Source organism: Syngnathus typhle, linkage group LG13 (genome assembly GCF_033458585.1).
Source record: "Syngnathus typhle isolate RoL2023-S1 ecotype Sweden linkage group LG13, RoL_Styp_1.0, whole genome shotgun sequence".
NCBI lineage: Eukaryota > Metazoa > Chordata > Actinopteri > Syngnathiformes > Syngnathidae > Syngnathus > Syngnathus typhle.
In genome coordinates, this window is record NC_083750.1 from 12,441,285 (window position 1) to 12,461,649 (window position 20,365).

Below are 20,365 nucleotides of genomic sequence, written 5' to 3' on the forward strand. Positions count from 1 at the left end.
TGCACAGACAGTCACCACACTGTCCTTGACAGATCGGGGTCAGAGTCCAGTGGCAAGGAGACCAAGACGACTGGTGACCCTTTTCTGCTGCAGCCTTCATCCGCCTTCCCAGCCGTTGTGACGCCACCCCTCAGGTCAGCCATCATCCTCCGCCTGGTCCACCGTTGAGGTCTTCACTATTTACCCATAGCTGGAGCTGTTTACCCACAGCCGGGACAGTGGTTGATGGGCAGTAGGGCGTGTCCACACACCGGTGGGCCTACATGCCACATCTCTGGGGCCCACTGCTGCTCCGAGATCCTGCACAACTTAGCCTGGGACCGCAAGGTGCCAGTTACCGTGTGTGGCCACGAGGAGGCGTGTGCAAGTCTTGGCAATGGAGAGGCTGTGTACCGGCTGAGGAGACTTACACACTCGGCTCCTCTTTTCACCCCCGGAAACAGAGGGCTAGCCGGTGGCGGTAGCTGAAAGCAGAAAAGTGGCAAGCAGAGGCAGCATGCAGCATGCACAAACTACAGGCACTACTACTCCAACACTACTGCACTGACGCATCACACGCCCTGTGCGCTGATGGAACACACACACACACACACACACATACTTGATCAGATTTGGACAAATGGGAGTAATGCAGCCCACCAATGCGCTCATCATTTTAACCTTTACATCAGTTGCGAGCAAACCTATGGTGCTAATAGAAATGCTAGTATGGTACTGATCCGACCAAAAAAAAAAAACACATCAAAACACATTATGCACAGCATTTCTAATCTTCTTCACAACATCCCAAAGCACAAAGCAACGTGATAAGACATGAGAGATGTTCCATCTCATTCACTATGTGTTGCCTGTGGATGCATCAAGCCCGTGGTAACATGAGTAACAAATGAATAGTGCAGGCTTGTTTATTTACTTGACTCATGGGGAAAAGGTTACGGCAGGTCGGACTGCGCTCGGATAAAGATGAGGCAGCACCTAGTCAGCAACGTCCACTTCCATTTGGACCTTTTAGGCTCTTTGATTTGACTAGAAGGGGATGATGCTGCTCTTTAGTAACTGTTCACCCTTCCATTTCTGGTCTGTGCATTTTGAGAAGCTCCTCCGCCGATCAACAACTGGTTCATGAAGCAAATTTGAAGCTTCAAAGTAAGAAATGGGAGTTGATCGGCGGGATCGATTGGGATTGTTTAAGCGGTTTTGTGTTTTTTGGAGACGTCGTAAAAAACAATCATGGTTTGAACTCGAGTCAAAGCCTTGATTTTGAGCTGTGTCTGTCTTCAGTGAACATTTTTTTCGAAAGCAGTTGGAAACCCATTTGCGTTTGCTTTGATTCATTTCTTTTTTGCATTCTACTGTATATATATATAAGTATCAGAGTTCTATTACTATGTGAAGCACTCTTGTCAGTCCGCTAGATAAGCTTGACTTACTTTCCTGTGCTGCACAAAAAGCCATTCCTTTCCTCCACTTCTTCGCTTCTAACCCATCTTTCATTGATTGCTTCTTTTACAGGAAGAAGGTTCCTAACCTCCATTATGCCCGCCATCGTCAATCTCCTTTTCAATGTCGTCTCAACCAACACCACCATCTCGTTTAATGTGGTGCTGCCCTTGGTCAGCCTGGTATCTCTCCTCGGGGGCTTGGTGGGTCACCTTCTCCTGTGGTTGGTTCTGATGAAAAACCGTCGCTCAAAGCCCAGCTCCGTCCTGCTCCTCAACCTAAGCCTGGCAGATATGGGCGCTCTGCTCACCTTGCCCTGTGTGCTTCTGAGTGCTGCTTTCCAGGATTGGCAGCTGGGGGATGCCAGCTGCATTTTGCTGGGATTCATGACTTCCATAACGGTGGGAGTGGAAATCTTCAGCCTGGCTACTTTGTCCGTGCTTCGCTACCATATCGTTGCCCCGGGGACAAGACGACCTGTGAACTTGACCTATGTGTAAGTATCTTGGAGTTCGAATGGATCGGAAGCTGCTGAAATTGTTTCTCGTCCATGCTCAAGTTTACACATCCATTAAAGCAGCCTGTCTTTAACGCTCTCCTATTGTCTTCCGCAGGTTCTCAGTCGTTGCGGCTATTTGGCTGGTCTCGGTCGCCATGGTTTTACCCAAAGTCACCTACATCGACTTTAACGGCGGTTGCACATGGTCGGTAGGCCGAGATGACTGGCTCTTTTTTCTGGTCCCGGCTTTCCTCGTCTATTACGTGGGGCCTCTCCTTTGCATTGCCATCAACTGTGGCCTTATCATCTCGCACCTTCATGGCTACAGGGGGTCTTTGGCTGCGCACAGGCGGAACAAAAAGGCAACTGCTCTCCTAATTGCTTCAACGCTGGTATTTACGGTGAGCTGGTTGCCCTATTACGCACTGGAGTTTGTTAATGTCATGTCTCCTCATATTAGTTCTGTAGCCTCTCCCCACAGCAGATTTGAGTTTTTGCCTCCTTCGTATTTGTTAGTCACAACACCTGGGCCGAGTATGGAAAGAAAGACGAATGTCTCCCTGCTATGGGAAGTGTCATCTTTGAGCGCCATATTGTTAGTATGTCTCGCACCGTGCTGGAACCCGCCACTTTATTTCCTGTTATCTCGGCCTGCCGTGCGTCAGCTCCGCGCTCTGCTGCCTTCCTTTTTGCGCCAGCGGCACCCCAGTTCCCGAATCGGCCCCCTTCCCTACGCTCATTGGCAACCTCCGGTTACGGAGTCATCAAAAGTTAAGAGACAATGTGACAAACTGTTCACAGCAAGAAAATAAATACTATTACAAACGCTTAAGTCCTCGCCTTACTGCAGTAAATGTGGAAAAAGTATTCCGTTGTTTGACAGGTAACAGGGCCATTCGGAAAATGCATTGCATGCCATAAAAACAAATACCGGACTCACTAAGCAACACAGCTGAGTAGCTCTTTTAAGTGGAGAGCATACCTGGAATGATGGAATGACTCAATGTATACAAGCGTAGTTTTTATTTGCATGGAACAAACACTCATTTGTAAATCAAGGTCACTGATCTCTTATAGTGATGCACCCCCCCTCCTCTCCCTGTTCTACATGAGCCACCAGAGTCTCCACACAATGTTTAAACAACCTTCCCAGAGGTATGGTTAAAGAAATGAAATGTGTAAATACAAAAAAAGAGACATAACTTGGACGCAGCATGAATACATATGTAGTATATGCATCCCCCCTATCTGACATTGCATTGTCGGTCACATCACTCTAAAAAAATATTCATGGGGTTAATACGGTCAAACTTAAAGTCAAGGGCTTAGAGTTATAATCATTATTACTAGTGTTAAGTCCGTCTATATTAAACCAAAAGCATTCTTAACTCAACAATATATTGATTCTACCAAATACCAGAATCTAAAGAAAAAGATGCATGCAATGCCAATTTGTTACCTTGATTATTATATTTTTTTTTTTTGGTAATGCTCTGCCAAATGCAGAAACCAAGGCGACAGACAGTGCTGTCCCCAAGCTATCTCTGCAAAAGCAATTGACCATCCCAGAATGTAAGACTGGAAGATTTGAAAGAAGACTGAGTATTAAATATAAGAATCCAATCAGACAAAGGCTATGGGAAATGACTTTTGAACAAGTGGAGCCTATCTACTTTCAAGTGATGGTTCAAATAGGGACGTGGCAGGTTATGGAAATGTCTTTGGCCTTTGTATCTCATCTGAATGTAAAAGAGCTGTAATTCCTTTTGCTTCATTATTTGACTGCTCTCCATCCATTCTCCGGCAAACCTGCTGTATTCAAATAAGCTAACTCACGTCAGCATCCTTGGGAGATATACCATTAAATTGGAGTACTACTAGTAGTAATACTTAGACTGACTGACTGATGAGTACCTGTCAGCCACACTGAAAGTCAGTCTGAACATGCACACGTGAATCGGGTCATTGTCGGTCACCCATCCATCAATTTTCCATCACGCTTATCTTGTTCAGGGTTGCGTGCAGCTGAAGCTTATCGTAGCATACTTTGGGCAAATCGTAGACGATGCCCACAGCAGGTCACAGGGTCAATTTAGAGACCGACAACCATTCGCATTCACAGTCTACTGCGTGGAGCGGGAAGTGAAAATACAGGAGAAAGAAATTGTATATTTCAATTTATTTAAATAGATCTATGGGATTTGCATACTGTGCCAGAACCAGGCATGAACACCAATTGGTGCTCTCATGGGATCGGTGAAATAACTCTTGTTGTTGTTCAGAGGGAAACACAAATATTGGAATGAACTGGAATTACAAATGATTCAAATGTTTCAAAGTAAAACAATCATTGAGGTCAATGTCAAGAGCCTTCCACCCAAACAAATATGAATTTCACTTAAATTGGGGCTACTCCGGCTCGTTGTCTATCACTTTGGCTCCCTCTCCCGGTAGAGAGAGAGAGAACGAGAGACAGGGAGGGAGAGAGATGGCTGGAGGGAGGTGGAGAAGCGAGAGAGAGATGGATGGAGGGAGGGAGGGAGGGGGAGACAGGTAGAGAGTATGGTCAGAGGCGGGGAGGGATGCATGCTTGCCGTTGCTCGTTGGGACACATGAAAAAGGTCAACTAGAAGATGTGATGGATTGCTGATGGCTTTCTCTCATATCCATCATCCGATTCCATACGGTGGAGAAGCAGGTGCTGTCTTGTCTTGCCTACTCCAAGCTTCCCTACCTCGGTCTCCAGGCGCGGCGCGGCGCCGCGCCTTTCCTTCCGCCAGCGGATTTTACGCGCAGTAGTAGGAAGGAAGACATCATGATAAATGAGACGTGGAGCGGCTTTTTATTGCACCGTGCGATGACGCCGATGCCGCCGCCGCCGCCGCCGCCGATGTGCTCGTCTTATCGGGACTGCATTTAAGAGCAGATGACTTGGTCCGGTCCCACAACTACTACAGCACGCGTTTCCTCCAAAGATCATTCCTGCAAACCATGGCTGCTGACCAGGTAAGGCGACACCTATTCTTTTGCATCCATTACATCCCATCAATGATTCAATCATCTTCTTTATCGGTAAACCCGCGCGCACGCGCACGCGCACATTGTCTTAAGGTGATAATTAAACTACTGTTTATTGTGTGCATCTCAAGATGAACTCTTTTGTTCATTTTTTTTTTGAAGTACTCCTACATAACTGTTCCACTCTGATATCAAAGCGTCAATAAATATTCAATCAATCAATCAATCAATCAATCAATAACAATAAATAAAGATAATAAATGCTATTTTGTTAAGCATTTTTTTCCCCTAACACTTATTCTACAAAGCAGTACATGGCTGCCTTTTGGAGCGATCCAGCTGGCTGTGTAAAAGCAGAAGCACAAAAACATTGGCTGGAGAATTAAATTTGCATCACGCACTGTTGTTTGGCCTAGTTTCTCTCCAGCCTGCAGAGAGAAGCAGATTAACCCCTGACAAGTGGCTCAGTCTGCGGTCAGGGTTACCTTGGCCTGCACGTATAGGGCTCCCCTGAGCCTGTTGACAATGGAGGCCATGCTTAATTGATTAGCGCTTTCAATTAACGCAATTGAGGCAGCTGAGTAAGCCTCTCCGTGTGTAATAAATAAATCATATACTGTGGAATGACTTCATGCACAGCAGCATATTGCACAATACGATCATTTACTATACTATACTGTGTATATGTCATATATCTGTTACTGCATTATCTAACTTTATAAAGCAATATAAATTAAACACAGTGTCTATGCGGTACCTAATATTTTAAGATGCACTATAAATAGAATACAAAAGAAAAGTTATGCAGTATTAAATAATATGCATGAGTAAATGATATTTACATTATAGGCAAATGCAGTTTCACACACAGTTCGGTGTTCGTCATGACAAAGATTGATTTTTTTTGTGTTAATATTGATGAGCATCTCCTTTGGCTGAGCTGCAGCGGCGTCACATACTACTTTTATACTTTCCCACTCATGATATCGTTTTGGAGGAGAGTAGCGTGGTATCACACAAATGTCGATTGCGTAAAGTGAGTAAGGCGTCTTACATCGTTTTTGTTTTTGTACCTGTCTAGTACAGTATGTTTCTGAGCACGGCCCCCCCCCTCCGCCGAGGAAGCACACCCCTTCCTGTCAAGCACCAGCTGCGCCGAGAAGAAGCAGTGTCCGAGGACTGCGATTGGATCCCGGGATTGGAGGAACCTACCACATTGCCTATCAGTGACACATTACCTCGGGATGAATCGTTCAGTCAAACGTCAGCAGCCCAGTCCACCTACCACAGTCACGGAGGGGCACTGAAGATTGTGCTACTGGGACAGAATGGCGTCGGCAAGTCCTCGCTGGCCTTGTCACTGGCTGGCCAGTCGGACAGATCCCTCTCTGTAGACTCTGAGACCCAAGCTTGTGGTAATGCCTCATATATATCCCTTTGCATACATGTTCTCCTTCAGATCACATTTGCTCAAAAAAAAAATCAATCTCCAAGGATAGGAAATCCTTCACCCAGTTTGCACCCAGAAACTGACTATGAATCTGTAAGATATATTTTGCACATATCACTGGCTAAATTATTTAGTGTTCAATTTCCATTCTGGTAGACATGCTGAACCTCCTTCTCTAGTGACCTCACTTAGTCAATAGAACTGTGTTGTCCAAATGGGTTGTTAATCATTAGTCCTAGTCGTCCAATCCCTCCGTCACTGTCGCTGAAGGGCATCTACCAACTTGCACAATGGTCACAATCAAAGCATAAAGCCTTTTTTACCGGAAGCTTGATAAATGGACACATTTCAGCTTCATCGATGTCTTTATTGATTTGGCTCACCTTCTGCAAATGTGTTGACTTGGAGTGCTCAGTCGTCCTCTGAACAGCATAAAGAAACGGAAAATTGTACTTCATTATCACTTTGGTGTGGCACCGGATCAGCTTTGGGAGTGGATTAGCACTTTGTGCTCATTAAAACGGGGCCTGACCGACTAATTGTCAGCAGAAGGTTGAACCTCAAAATAGAATGTATGTACATTTGTATGTATGTCTCTAACAACATAACGATCTAAGAAATTTCTCAAATTTCAGTATTATAAGCTCCCACTTGAGATATTCTCACATTATTCTGGTTGATAGCATATTCACTCCAAATACATTCACACCATTACGACCCACATTTAGAATCTGACGTTTTTTTCTTTATGTTTGGACTACGATTGGCATTTTCCGAAATGTGAATGCCGCCTGAAAAATATCGTTTTCATATAGCAGACGAGACAGTTGACCTTTCGGTCGTGTTCAAATTCTTTGTTTTGCTGCCTATTATTTTCTATATTGACATAGCGTTCACCGCTTGCTTGAATATTTGCTTGCAGGCGAGGGCTACGAGAATTCGGTCACAGTTGACGACGAGGACAGCAAAATCGTCATTTTTGACAATTGGAAACAGGTCAGTCGGACACTTTTATGGATCTTAATAGACCCGGCGGAACACTTTTGGCTTTCCCTCAACTGAAAAGGTGCTTTGTTCTTTATTGAACAAGAACAATCAACAGCATTGGTGTAGAGCTGGAGTTGAAATGATTCAGCTTTGAGAAAAGCACTGAAAGCACGCTGGCTTTGCCTTCCTTCCGTCCATCTCACTAATTATTTTGACATTCCTTCTTCTTGTTGCTCTCCTCCCCAAATCAACTTTGCAGCTTGGTTCCGCCGGCCTTTTTCTGCTGGGTGTTGATTACATTCCTTATTATTCTGTGCGTGTTAATTCAAGGCCAGGGTATTAAGGCTCAAGTGACAGACGCGGGGGGGGGCCAGCAGGACGCATGGACGCAGTCCAGAGCCTCAATCGGTTGGCGGGCGAGGACCGGATGGTGTCCTAAATAATCCACCGATGCAAGCTCATGTTTATTGATTTATTTATTTATTTTGATGAGCAGCAGTGCACATGTATAATCCCAATTCACAAACAGACGGCTGCGTGAGGTAGATACTGCACAGCTGCACGACAAATGACGTGGCCTCCACCCGCATGCTGAAAAGTCCCTAGAGGCCTGGGAGTGAACTCGGTGTGTGCTAACCCATAGGTGTCAAACTCAAGGCCCAGGGGCCAGATGCGGCCCACCACATTGTTTTATGTGGCCCGTAAAGACACATTTTGCATTGACTTTGTGTCATTACTAAAAATAGAGACGTCTAAGTCACCCAACAACAGCCACACACACACGTTTGCTCTTGTTTACACAAACACACACGTCATTTTCACCCAAGCCAGCGTGAGCGGCACCTTTTCTTGCCATGTAAACTGCAAAGAGAGATGGAAAGCTGTCAGATTGTCCCTCCGTGATTGTTCCTTCCACTACCTTCTTGCCAAATGAAGGCAGCATTGTAGCCAGTCCTAGTTAGTGGGATGACACAACTAAACACTTAACGGCACACGTGCGTGCGCATGTACGAGGAGCAGCGCTGGCATCGCTTCAATGGAGGTCAGCCAGAACTGTGAGCTACTTTGAGTTTTGTTGACGTCACAAGGCGGGAAGGATTTAAAGAAGTCATCCATCCGTGAGATTAAAATAGAAACAACAAGGCCTGGCCTTGACCCGCTCTGACAATCTTGTCCTCTTGCATGTAGTAGATTAACTTTACTGGTGTGATGTCAAAAGAGAACATTTGCAGCCAGTTATGTCAAGAAATTGAGGTCACTGAAGACCACAAGGGTCCTGGACTGTGTTCGCATGATCATCATTTGCCATGGTTGCACCGTGTTCCGATTCCTCCGTTATGATTTGATGGATTCGAATTGCAATATTTATTTATGCCAACTAAAAAGGGATAGCCTGAGTCATGCTGATGTGCAGCAGGAGAGAAGAGTAGAAAACAAATTATCTACCCTTAAGGACCAGATTGTTCATTCCGATGAAGACAATTACATTGGGAGAATTTGGAGGGAGTTAATTGCGGCTTCAGTGCATGTTTGGTTCTTTGGGTGGAAATAAAAGAAGAAAAAAAACGAAGCATTGTTTTCCCACTCGGGGCAGGAACAAATTGTGCATTTGAAATGTCGAGGGAGTGCAGTCTTTGGGCATGCTTTTCTTTTTGCTGCTTTGCATCTTTGTATCTGACTTGGTTTGAACTCGCCAGTTTCTGCCCCTAATCCACAGAAACGAGTCCACTTAATCTCTTTGTTTTCGTCTCAAATGGGAGGTTGAATTTTTCCACTTGGGTGTTCTGTATAAATTCAGAAGATCAAGATATCGACTGTCAAACTCAAGCGTCCAATTTGTTTAAGCTCAAATGTACCTTGTTAATCATTTTGTTTAAATGAGGTCATTAGTGTTTGGCAAGCATCATGAAGAGTTGTTTTTTTTTTTAAATGAATTGCAAACAACCATTTGTGTGTTGTTTAAATGGTGTCACAAAATATTTCATTTTAGAGATAAGGCAAAGTAAACAGTCTTTGTTTAAAGCCAATGGGAGATTGGACATTGGAGATTTATTCAAGGCCTTTATTCTTTTTTTTTTTCTTTGCCATCCCAAATGTTAATGCTTTAAATGTTAATACGTAACTGGTAAAACCGTAATACCTTGCACTAAGCTTGAGTCAGCTTGACCCGACTGACACTGTAAATGAAATATTTGATCTTTCTTCAAAGCTCTGGCGTTTTCTTGTATTATGGGGTCAGCATGGTTAAGTAGTGATTTACAGATCTGCCTTATAGTTCTGACTTGGAACCTCTGCATGTTGGATTTATTTTGCCATAGGCCGAGTCTGGTCAACATTCTGGTCGACTGGAGACAACAACTTGGCCATTGGTGCCATTGTTTGTCTATGTATGCCCTGCCAATGACTGGCGACCAGTCCAGGGTGAAGCAGCGCTGCCCTTTGTGCAAAAAAATGGGAACCGGGAACAGGACATGCGCTATAGAAAATGAATTGAAATCCACTTGAAGCTCCTTCCACAATCGAGCCAAAGGTCAATCATCCTTTTTTGATAGTGGTAGGGATTTACTGCTCCTGCAGGAAGATGGGGGAGGGAGGTAGGGCAGGTGATGAGTCAGTGCAGGCCAGATGGCCTGGAGCATTCTACTCCCTCAGGGGGGTGTTTTCTCCGCAGCAGTAAACAAGACAGAGAAGAAGAACAAGATATCAACTGAAAGATTTGTCATCCAATTATGAGATCTTAGCTGTGTGAATACAGCATGAGCCTCTTCTCAGTTAGGCTTCTTCTCTCTCCTAATCTTTCTTTTTCTGCGTTTCCGTCCTTGTAAATTTCATTCACCTCTTTCATCGCCCTCGCAACTTTTTGGCTTTTTTTTTTACTTTTTCATATTAGCAATGAGCAATTTCCATCCAAAAATAGGATTTATTCATAGAAGTCATTTAGTGCAGCCGCTGTATTGCTAACCAGATGTACTGGGAATGTGTAAAGAATGTGATCATGAAAAAATGGGAAACCTTACAATTAGTACATTCAAAATTTGGATCATACATCTTCATAAGAGAGTAAAATCAGGTACACTCGGAGTGAGCTCGTTTTTATTCCTGCACTGTTTCTTAATGTAAGGTTTTTTTTTTTTTTCCTGTCTGTGAGCTGGTTCTTCATGGTCGCTGACCGATGGCCTGCTCTTAGTGAACAGCGAAAAGGTGCTTTATTAAGATAAGAAAACCTGCCAAGTGTTGGCACGGTCTGAAGTTCCTCTGCCTATGATGGCATTGACTTGGCTTCCTACAGAGGCTCCATCTTGGTTATAGTTGTCCATTGAAAATGCACACTGCTTCATCTGTGTGTGGTTCCCTTCGCTTGTTTTCATTCCTCTTCCTCCCTCATTGAGACTGTGACAGGTGGCTGGTGGCTCCATCCCTCCCTCCCTCCATCCATCCCTCCCCTCCCTTTTGCTCTTTCTCGTACTCCATCAAACAGATTGCCAATACATGCACTCCCCACAAATATCCTGCCTGCTGCGGGGTCTGATCTGATACTACTTGGCCATTTGGAAGATGGTGAATTTTTCAGCCGTCTCTTGGGGGTAGGATTGACCTCGGGGACTCCGGATGTAGGCCAAGGGCAGTTACACACTTGGACGGTCAAAATGCAGTCCAAAGCTTTCGTTTTCACCGCTCCATTTGTATTATTTGTTGGTGTTTATTTTTAAAAACTTGTTCAGTAAGCAAAGATGGACTGCTTTTACATTTTGCGTTCATTGTTAACATTTCTCATGTATGCCTGGTTGCAGGAGTGTCCAACTCATTCGACAAATTGATGAATCATTCGTGTTTATATCCGAGAGTAGTCAAATATTTTTAAATGATAGACGGCAATATATATATTTTTTTTAAATGGACAATTTGTAATGTTAATATTGACACATGAAGTTGATGCACATAAAATGATATGGTGGGCCGTATCTGGCCCTCGAGGCTTGAGTTTGACACCTACTAGACTCTAGTGGGTTTGAAACTTGGATCAAGACCTCTTTTGTGGAGCCTGTGTGGGTTTTCCTTTCTAAATTGCCCTGAATATGTGTGTAAATATTGTCGAGGGTCCACCGTCCAAATCCGGGTCCGTCTAAGCCAGCTGGGATACGCTCCATCTCACTCATGACCCTAATGAGCAAAAGTAGAAAAAACAGATGGCTCGATGAGTGTGTCAGGTGTAAGAGTTGATGCTGACCCGAATTCGAATTGCTCAGCCTTGACCAATGTTTGTGTTTTTCTATGCGAGTCTGCTCCATATGAAAGTCTTTATGACAATTTGAAAAGGATACGAAATATGACGTGTTCTGTGAAATAAGATTTTTGTGCCTGGCGTTGCCTACTCTCGGGTTTCCATCAATGGAAGCAAATGTGTTTGCATCGACCTTGACGCTTTGACAATCATTTGAAGTCAAAGAGGAATTTTCCCTTCTGAGGAAGAGAAATAGATGTTCTGGCTCAATCCTCCAAGCATTACCAAGCTTGATCTCCTATTCCTCGTCGGCAGAGGTGAGAATGAGTCATGTAATGCCTGCTATTTATGAAGACACCAAAATAAAGTGAAAAAATGTCATATCACATCCAGTACCATGTTCAAATCTGTTCAAATGAATTTGATGAGCTGAAAATTTGTATGATGATGATGAGAAGACCCCTGGTGTTGCTGCTCCAAGACAATAACATGAGCAAACGGCCCGTTCATATACGCCTACGTTCAGTAGCTCATCGATTCAGTTCCAGGAAGCAAGAAAAATAGCCTTGAGCAAGTCCAAGATGTTGTTTCTGCTCCAACTATCCTGGCTAATTGAACCTCAGTGACAGGAAAGCCCATCGGGATGTTAGCGCTGGCTACTAAAAGGGTCAGGAGATTCAAAAGCGAGCGTGATGCGTGCACGCCGTCGAGTTGAACACAACTTCTTTTGCCCCTTGACAAACTTCAGCACCACCCTCCAGTGGCCAAGTTCTAATGACGCAATAAAGTCAAGGGCAAATGTCCAATTACGCAGATTGCTTTCATGAGATCTTAGCCAAGTCATATTCTGCTCCTCTCCATCTGCCACATCCCCTTTATAGTAGGCCTACATCATGCTAATCATGCAAACTTGCATCTTCACAGGACCTGTCCACTCTCCAGTGCGATGTGTGCATCCTGGTCTTCTCCGTGACTGACAGGCGGAGCTTCCATCGCACGGCACAGCTCCGTCTTCTCCTCAGGGAGTCCCAGCCTCACACGCCAATCATCCTGGCGGGCAACAAGAGCGACCTTGTTCGCTCTCGTGAAATCAGCACCGAGGGTAGGTACAGCAGATAGAATCTCTTGCGTCTGTCTACCTACACACAAACGCAGAAAGACAGCCCTCCCGCGAAAAGCCATTATCCAGCCATGGCTTAGTGTGCTATCTCTCTTCATCCAGGTGCCTCATGCTTTGTTGATCTCCACATGTAGCAACAATTTTTGGGGGGTGCAACAGATATTAGAGGAAACTGGAACACATAAAGTATATACCGTATTTTCCGGACTATAAGGCGCACCGGACTACTTCAATGAATGGCCCATTTGAAAACTTTGTCCATATATAAGGCGCACTGGACTATAAGGCGCACCATGAATGCATCATGTCAGATTTGTAATCCAAATCAAATAATTCTCCATTTTATCTTTTTTATATCAACTTCAGATGCAACAAATGACTTTATAATCACAAAATAATGATCCATAGTCTTTCTGATTCATGATTCCTAGTCTTTAGCGGGCCACTTATGATTGATTTCATGACGCAATGCTTTGGGCCAGTTTAGATTTAGGAATTTGGTCCATATAAAAGGCGCACTGGACTATAAGGTGGCTTTTGAGAAAATTTTAGGTTTTTAGGTGCGCCTTATAGTCCGGAAAATACGGTATATAGTTTTTTTTCTCACTGAGAATTGCCAAAAACACAAGTCTGTCCTATCTGCCGTCGTCCCTCCTGTATTCCTATAAGACAATTGTCTAAATGAAACGATGCTATAAAGTGCGCATCAGAGGTGTCCCTTAATAGAGCTCTCATTGTGATAGAAATGAGACCATAAACAAGTCAGCTGGTTACTCATGAAATCTACCAGTAACTTTTATTCTTCGAGTCACCAGACTGAGTGAGATGCAATTATATTGCTCTTGGGGAAATCAAGTGGCCATTTAATATCTGCCCTCCATTTGGTTTGAGACCTGAGACAAAATGGGAGATGTTTCATTTCATATTTCGACAAAATCACAATGTCAATAAATCTTTATTGCTAAACTGAAACATGGACATATCCGTCACTTGAACAAATTTGCTTTTATTTGGTAGTAGTTAGCTAGTCCTGTTCTCCGTCGTACTTTATTCCACCCTGGCTGGGTTCATTGATGCTGTTCCAAGTGCTTGGTGGATGGACCCATCACTGTAAATCTTGTTAACACACAAGGCGCTCTTGTCCTTGCTAGCCTCGTAGAATTCTGCCATTTCTCTTTCGGCCCAAACGTAATTCCTGTTTGGAAGGGAGACGCACAGCGTCAATCTTCCTACACTGAAAAGAAAAAAAACAAAAACACTTCCACTGAACAGATGAGCAGATGGAGCACTGGCAAAAGCAATTACGAGATAGATAGCTGTCACGTTGTTCTTTGCTTTTTTACTCTTTGGTTAGTTATTTCCGTGTGGTTTTTTTCTCTTGAGATGTATCGAGGTGAAACTTCATTCCTCCAGACAAATTAGGGAGACTTCTTTGCGATTCATCACGGATGAGGCGAATCAATGTATTTCTGTTGACGAGACGAATCCCAATTGGATTAGCTGTTGGGGTAGACGTTCATTTGATCTCTAGAATTAATCTTCTCCTCTCTGAGTGCTCATCAATTCGGCAAATGAGTTACTCAATTAAAAGTCGGCATTGTTTGCCTCAGAGGGGATCCGGCCTCGTGTGTTTTTTTTTTTTCCAAACAGAAAATAACAAATGACGTTTGACCAGGTTAAGCACAAAGTGCCTTCCGCTTTTTTTTCATTTGATTGAGAAATAAAAAGATTTCTTTCTGCAGGTGCAACAATAAATGTCATCACGATTCACTCCACTCGTTTGTTTTCCCCCCTTCCAGATGATTTCCTTCATTTATGAATGTTTGTCTTCATGGCTATGTGCACAGCTGAGCCTATATCAGCACATGCTGGCCAATCAATATTGCTATTGACAAACCAGCATCTCAAATGTTCACATTTGTTTTTCCAACCAATTTACTAATGCTGATTGGTAGGGGCATGAAAGTGTTTGTCTTTAAACAAATCAATCTTTGCTTGAATCATGCTTTTTTTTTTTTTTTTTGGAACCTCAACAGCACCATTTCTGTTGGCCTTTGTCAGTGTACCTTCAGTGGAGCAACGTTAGATTGGAAGAATGGCAAATGGCTTTACCGTACTCAGCATTTTTGCACCACTAGAAAGTAAAAACAACCTAGGAGCATGAATGAGGTCACCAATATAAAAATATTCTTTCTATATTCCCTTGGCACCTGACAAGGAAGTTCTATGGTCTCTTAGGGCAGGGGTGTCAAACTCTTTTTTTTTTTTTCATAGCTTCTTTCGGAGGGCCATTATGACTGTCGACCCAAATAAATATATGAGCACCTCATATTATATACAGTAAAAGCTACAAAACAAACAACTCGTTTTCAAATCAGACGAGTAAAAACTGGTCAAATATTAAAAAAAAAAGATATTATCAAAAGTGAAGACAATTTGCAATTCTACACGAATTTGATGCACAATTTGTCTTTGCGGGCCAAATCAAATGATGTGGCGGGCCGTATCTGGCTCCCGGGCCTTGTCTTTGACACCCGTGTCTTAGGGCAACGTATTATCGTATTGATTTGCGAGTGTGACACATTTTAAACATCTTCCTGACGGAATTATTGCTCAGGCTAAAAGAGCTGAAGTCATAAACTCTATTTATGGCATGCACAGTGACACTTTAATTCGTCGGTCCCTTGTCTCTCCCTCATCTTAGCGCATGGCCACACACACACACACACACACACACACACACACACGCACACACACACGCGCGTGCACACACATTTATCACTGACTCAATATGCGCTTTGATTAACTTGGGCTTAGTTGGCATTCATTCTCATTGTGTCTCCTTTCTTATCAAAACCTTGTGATTTCAAACGACAACTTTTCTACGTATGTACGAAGCAACCATTTTATTTCTTCGATTCACACTGTCCATTTTTTTCGTCCAGAAACATTTTTGGTGGGGCAGCTGTGTTCACTGGCGTCGTTTACCACGAGTGTGAATGTGTGAATGTATCAATAATGCATCTACTGTGAGCGCTTTGAGTATACTACAGAAAAGCGTGATGTGATTTATTATTAATAGGCTTATTCCAACCGAGCCTTGCCATTAACACGGTCGTCACGGGTTCTCAGCCCGGCCGGCTCTAAATTGATGCCTTTCAACTGTCGTGTACAACCTGGTGCCGAGAGCATCGTTCTAAAATGGAGTCGACGTCAACTCATTTCTTGTTTGTTGGGCCTGGCCCAGGGCTGCCGTACACCATTCTGGACTCGACACATCTATTTGTTCTTTCTGACTCGACTCGTTCCCCTAGGCATTTGTCTCGGACTCAGTCATTCCACTTGCAAAATATTTGCAACGTCGCCCCACGACGTAATGACCGACATTTAATGCTTTGCGCCTGTAAACATTAAAGATGATAATGAAACAACGACGCCCAGACTATAGCGCACGTGGAGACGCGAGAAGCGTGGAATTCAAATGTTTTATTCCGTCAGTGTGGTGGGAAATTGAACTGCAAACGCATCCAAGTCACGGGTGTAGCACAGTTAATGCTGGTGACAAGTCTCTGGTTTTTGCTTGAGATGCTCCAATAAACCATATAGTGTGAGCAAGGGTTCCATAGTAAAGTGGTTTGTCCTCTGCACTCTCACCCCAGCGGCTCGAGTTCAAATCTTGATGGAACCCAAAATACATTTTAGCATGGGCACATTTGCGAGTCTGGACCGGCCCTCACCCCCACTTTCTGCTTGGCTGTTTGATCTGTGACGTCACTCGGACACACTATTAGGTACACTATTAGGGTTAAAGCTTAAAGAAAGCGAAAAGTGCCACACCCGCCCTCAACCCCACTTTCTGATTGGCTGGGAATCACACGGACACTCTATTAGGTACAGCGCCATTTTCAAGCGTACCTAATAACAGGCCACTTTATTAGGGACATATCATGGTCAAAGGTCACAGGTGTCAAGCTCTAGTCTAAAATGGCGGTGTACCTAATGGAGTGTCCATGTCATTCCCTCGTTAAGCGCACCTGCGTGAAAACTTTTAGCCACTTTCACGTTCTCCAGGAGCTAAAACTTTTCACGCAGGTGCACTTAACGAGGGAATCACACGGACACTCCATTAGGTACACTGCCGTTTTCAAGTGGACCTAATAACAGGCCACTTTATTAGGGAAATATCATGGTCAAAGGTCACAGGTGTCAAGCTCTAGTCCTCGGGGCCGCGTTCCAACATGTTTTCCAAGTGACCCTCTTTAAGCGCACCTGCGTGAAAACTTTTAGCTCCTGCAGAACGTGAAAGTGGCTAAAAGTTTTCACGCAGGTGCGCTTAACGAGGGAATCACACGGACACTCCATTAGGTACACCGCCATTTTCAAGTGTACCTTTTTAACTTTAACTTTAACTTTAACTTAACTTAACTTTAACTTAACTTAACAGGCCACTTTATTAGGGAAATATGGTCAAAGGTCACAGGTGTCAAGCTCTAGTCCTCGGGGCCACGTTCCAACATGTTTTCCAAGTGACCCTCGTTAGGCGCACCTGCGTGAAAACTTTTAGCTCCTGCAGAACGTGAAAGTGGCTAAAAGTTTTCACGCAGGTGCGCTTAACGAGGGAATCTTGGAAAACATGTTGGAACGCGGCCCTGTGACCTTTGACCATGATATTTTCTTATTTCTGATTGGCTGTTTGATTTGTGACGTCACTTGGACACTCCATTAGGTACACCGCCATTTTTAGGTGTACCTAATCACAGGCCAGTTCATTAGGGAAAAATCATGGCCAAAGCTTAACTGAAAGTGAAAAGTGCCACACCCGCCCTCACCCCCACTTTCTGATTGGCTGTTGGATCTGTGACGTCACTTGGACACTCCATTAGGTACACCACCATTTTCAAGTGTACCTAATAACAGGCCACTTTATTAGGGAAATATCATGGCCAAAGCTTAACTGAAAGTGAAAAGTGCCACACCCGCCCTCACCCCCACTTTCTGATTGGCTGTTGGATCTGTGACGTCACACAGACACTCCATTAGGTACACCACCAGTTTCAAGTGGACCTAATAACTTGATGCATTATTTGTACGTGTCAAGAATGTGTATTTGACCGCTTGCTCTTTACTTTGATGGACACCAACACATTATACAACGTAAAACACATATACATATTGTCATATAAAGCAGTTAACCAAATGTCTGATTTTTGTTTGTATGGCCAAAAAAATAAAAACAAGGAATAAAACACCAGACAAGTTTGCACAGGTTTCAATGTTTATTAAAATAATACCAATAATAATAAAGTAAATTTCAAACCAGCGATCTAATGTGAAATTGCAGTAGGTATATTGGATTTTGGCGTATATATGCATACACGTTCAAGATGACCCAAAGAGAAGCATCATGACAGCTGATGCTGAGCTCCCATCAGGCAATGGTAATATTAGCCCCCCCTAACCCTAACCTTCACCTCTTTTGTCACCACCAGAGGCCCAATCCAGCGCCATGATGTTCGACTGCCACTACCTGGAAGTGTCGGCCTCGCTGGAACACGGCACCAACGAGCTGCTGGAGGCGGCCGTTCGAGCTGCGAGGGGCGACTGCGTGGGACCCGACTGGGCAGACGGTGACCCCGGGTCAGGACGCAGGGAAAGCTTGACCAGCCGGGCCAAGCGCTTTCTGGCCGGGCTCGTGCCACGCTCCTATGGACGAGAGCGTGACAGAGGACGCTACCGAGAGATGAGTCGCCGCCGGGGCAGCAAGATCCTTCGGCAGAAATCGCGCTCCTGCCACGACCTCAGCGCACTGTGACGTCCGATACATGCATACAAGCACGCACGCCAACACTTGTGCGTGCGTGCGTGCGGACACACATCAGACATGCTACGTATGGAAGGTCAAATGAAAGAGGATAGAGAAGTAGGACAGGGAGACAGACAATTGCTTGAAGCTCACATTCTGCATGTCCATTTGGAGATAAAGCATTTGAGTACTGACGAAAACAAATCCAGGAAACACCACACGACTGGCTGGCTCGATTTCACAGGTGAACGTTAACTTGGGTAAGGACTCAGGAAAGGGAAAAAGGATAAGCTATCAAAAAAGTCTCTTACAAAAAAAATACTAGCAATGTCAAAGTACATCAAGAATAAGCTCTGAAAACAAAAACAAAGACAGGAAACAAAACTGCTATCGTTTAACAATAAGGAGGAATAGCAAACGACTCAAAATACCTTTAATTACTGGACACGATCATCGGCGTTCACTCCATCACACAGCAAACAACAAAGTACAAGCATTATTCATGTTTCACCTCAGGAGGTTTCATTTTTAATATTTTCTTTTTATTATTATTAAGATCACTGCAGTACCATGTATTTTACAAAGCATGATTCTTTTGCAAATTTTAAGGGACGGAAGATAAGCGGTGACGTTTTTTTGGGTGTGATTACTTTTGTTCCTTTCTTCAGGAGTGCAGGGTCTTTACACTATTTTTCATTTATTTTTTATTATTACTTTATTTTTCATTTTTAACATGTAAGATTTCTACTGTCCCGACTTTTCCCCCAATGAATGATCTATAAAGGATAGAATGAAACGGCCACGTAGCACATGCTTCATATAACCTCATGGGAGTTGCAGACGGAGAGCCGGGTTGACGTAGCACGCACCACTGATGACGTAGACTGATAGAAACCTAATGTAATGTAAATCTTTTGTGGATCCTATTTTATAGCATGCTCAGTAGGTGGCTGGCCCTGTAGGTTCATGGATTTACTGTACCTCACTGGCCAATAGGTAACGCACAATCTAGCTAGCAAAAGCATCGCAAAGGCAAGACCCTTTATTTCACATTGATACATTTGTACGCCTTTCTTCATCCTGTTTCTGAAAAAGGTCTTTCTCGTCATTGTTCGCCTCTTCGTGTTGCTCAAGCCATATGATTGCAACGTAAGCAATCATTACAGAGAACCCTTTACTGCAGGAAGAGGAGTCAAAGGTCATAGGTGACTCGGAACACTTCATTTGTTCATTGAAAGAAAAGAAGAAAAAAAGTTCCTGTGGACGTTTGATGTTTTCATGTTTCTCTTTCCATCCACTGGCATTATTATTATTAATACGTTGGCCTATTTGTTTGTCATAGTTTGCTGAGCACTCACACATCCCTCCACTGAGAATAAACTTTTGTTTGACATTCCAATGTTGGTATTTTGTTTTCTTTTGAAATGACTCTCCTTTATAAATTTGATTTAGATGACACAACAGTTGGTTAAATTAGCAATTTGTTTGCTTCCAAGCGGGAAAAAATGTCAGTTTTATCCAATGCCAAGTGCAAACGTTTTGCATTGACAACGCAACTTTATAAATGAACCAAAAAAAACGGTGGCGTCAGACATAACTCCAAGATGGAATACATCTTGTGAGTTAGCATTTAAAACGGTTATGACATACAGTCGACTCTCCCAACAGTGAACTTCTTCTGACCTCATGGAAATTGCCAGCCAGCATAAAAAACATACAAATCCCATTACATAAATAGTCGAGGAGCTGTCAGGGCTTAGAGAAGCTATCCTTTTCCTGGCAGTCTGTAAAACTATTAGGATAAATAGACATGAGCAATTGAAGGT

The 20,365-nt window shown here is 43.7% G+C and overlaps 1 protein-coding gene across 1 annotated transcript; it reads left to right on the forward strand.

The window, feature by feature from the left end:
* The first annotated feature begins 1,535 nt into the window (after nt 1–1,535).
* Nucleotides 1,536–19,938, forward strand: LOC133165845 (GTP-binding protein REM 2-like). The gene is made up of 6 exons (XM_061295738.1): nt 1,536–1,936; nt 2,055–2,301; nt 6,039–6,372; nt 7,330–7,403; nt 12,541–12,718; nt 18,226–19,938. The coding sequence occupies exons 1-6, from the start codon at nt 1,536–1,538 to the stop codon at nt 18,546–18,548; spliced, it is 1,557 nt and encodes a 518-aa protein (XP_061151722.1). The 3' UTR covers nt 18,549–19,938.
* The last annotated feature ends 427 nt before the right edge of the window (nt 19,939–20,365 follow it).

Excerpts from the sequence above, each read along its gene's own strand:
- LOC133165845 (XM_061295738.1), top strand. The coding sequence starts at position 1,536 with ATGCCCGCCATCGTCAATCTCCTTTTCAATGTCGTCTCAACCAACACC. Across the intron at positions 1,937-2,054 it reads CCTGTGAACTTGACCTATGT|GTTCTCAGTCGTTGCGGCTA; the intron begins GTAAGTATCTTG and ends TGTCTTCCGCAG. Across the intron at positions 6,373-7,329 it reads CTCTGAGACCCAAGCTTGTG|GCGAGGGCTACGAGAATTCG; the intron begins GTAATGCCTCAT and ends ATTTGCTTGCAG.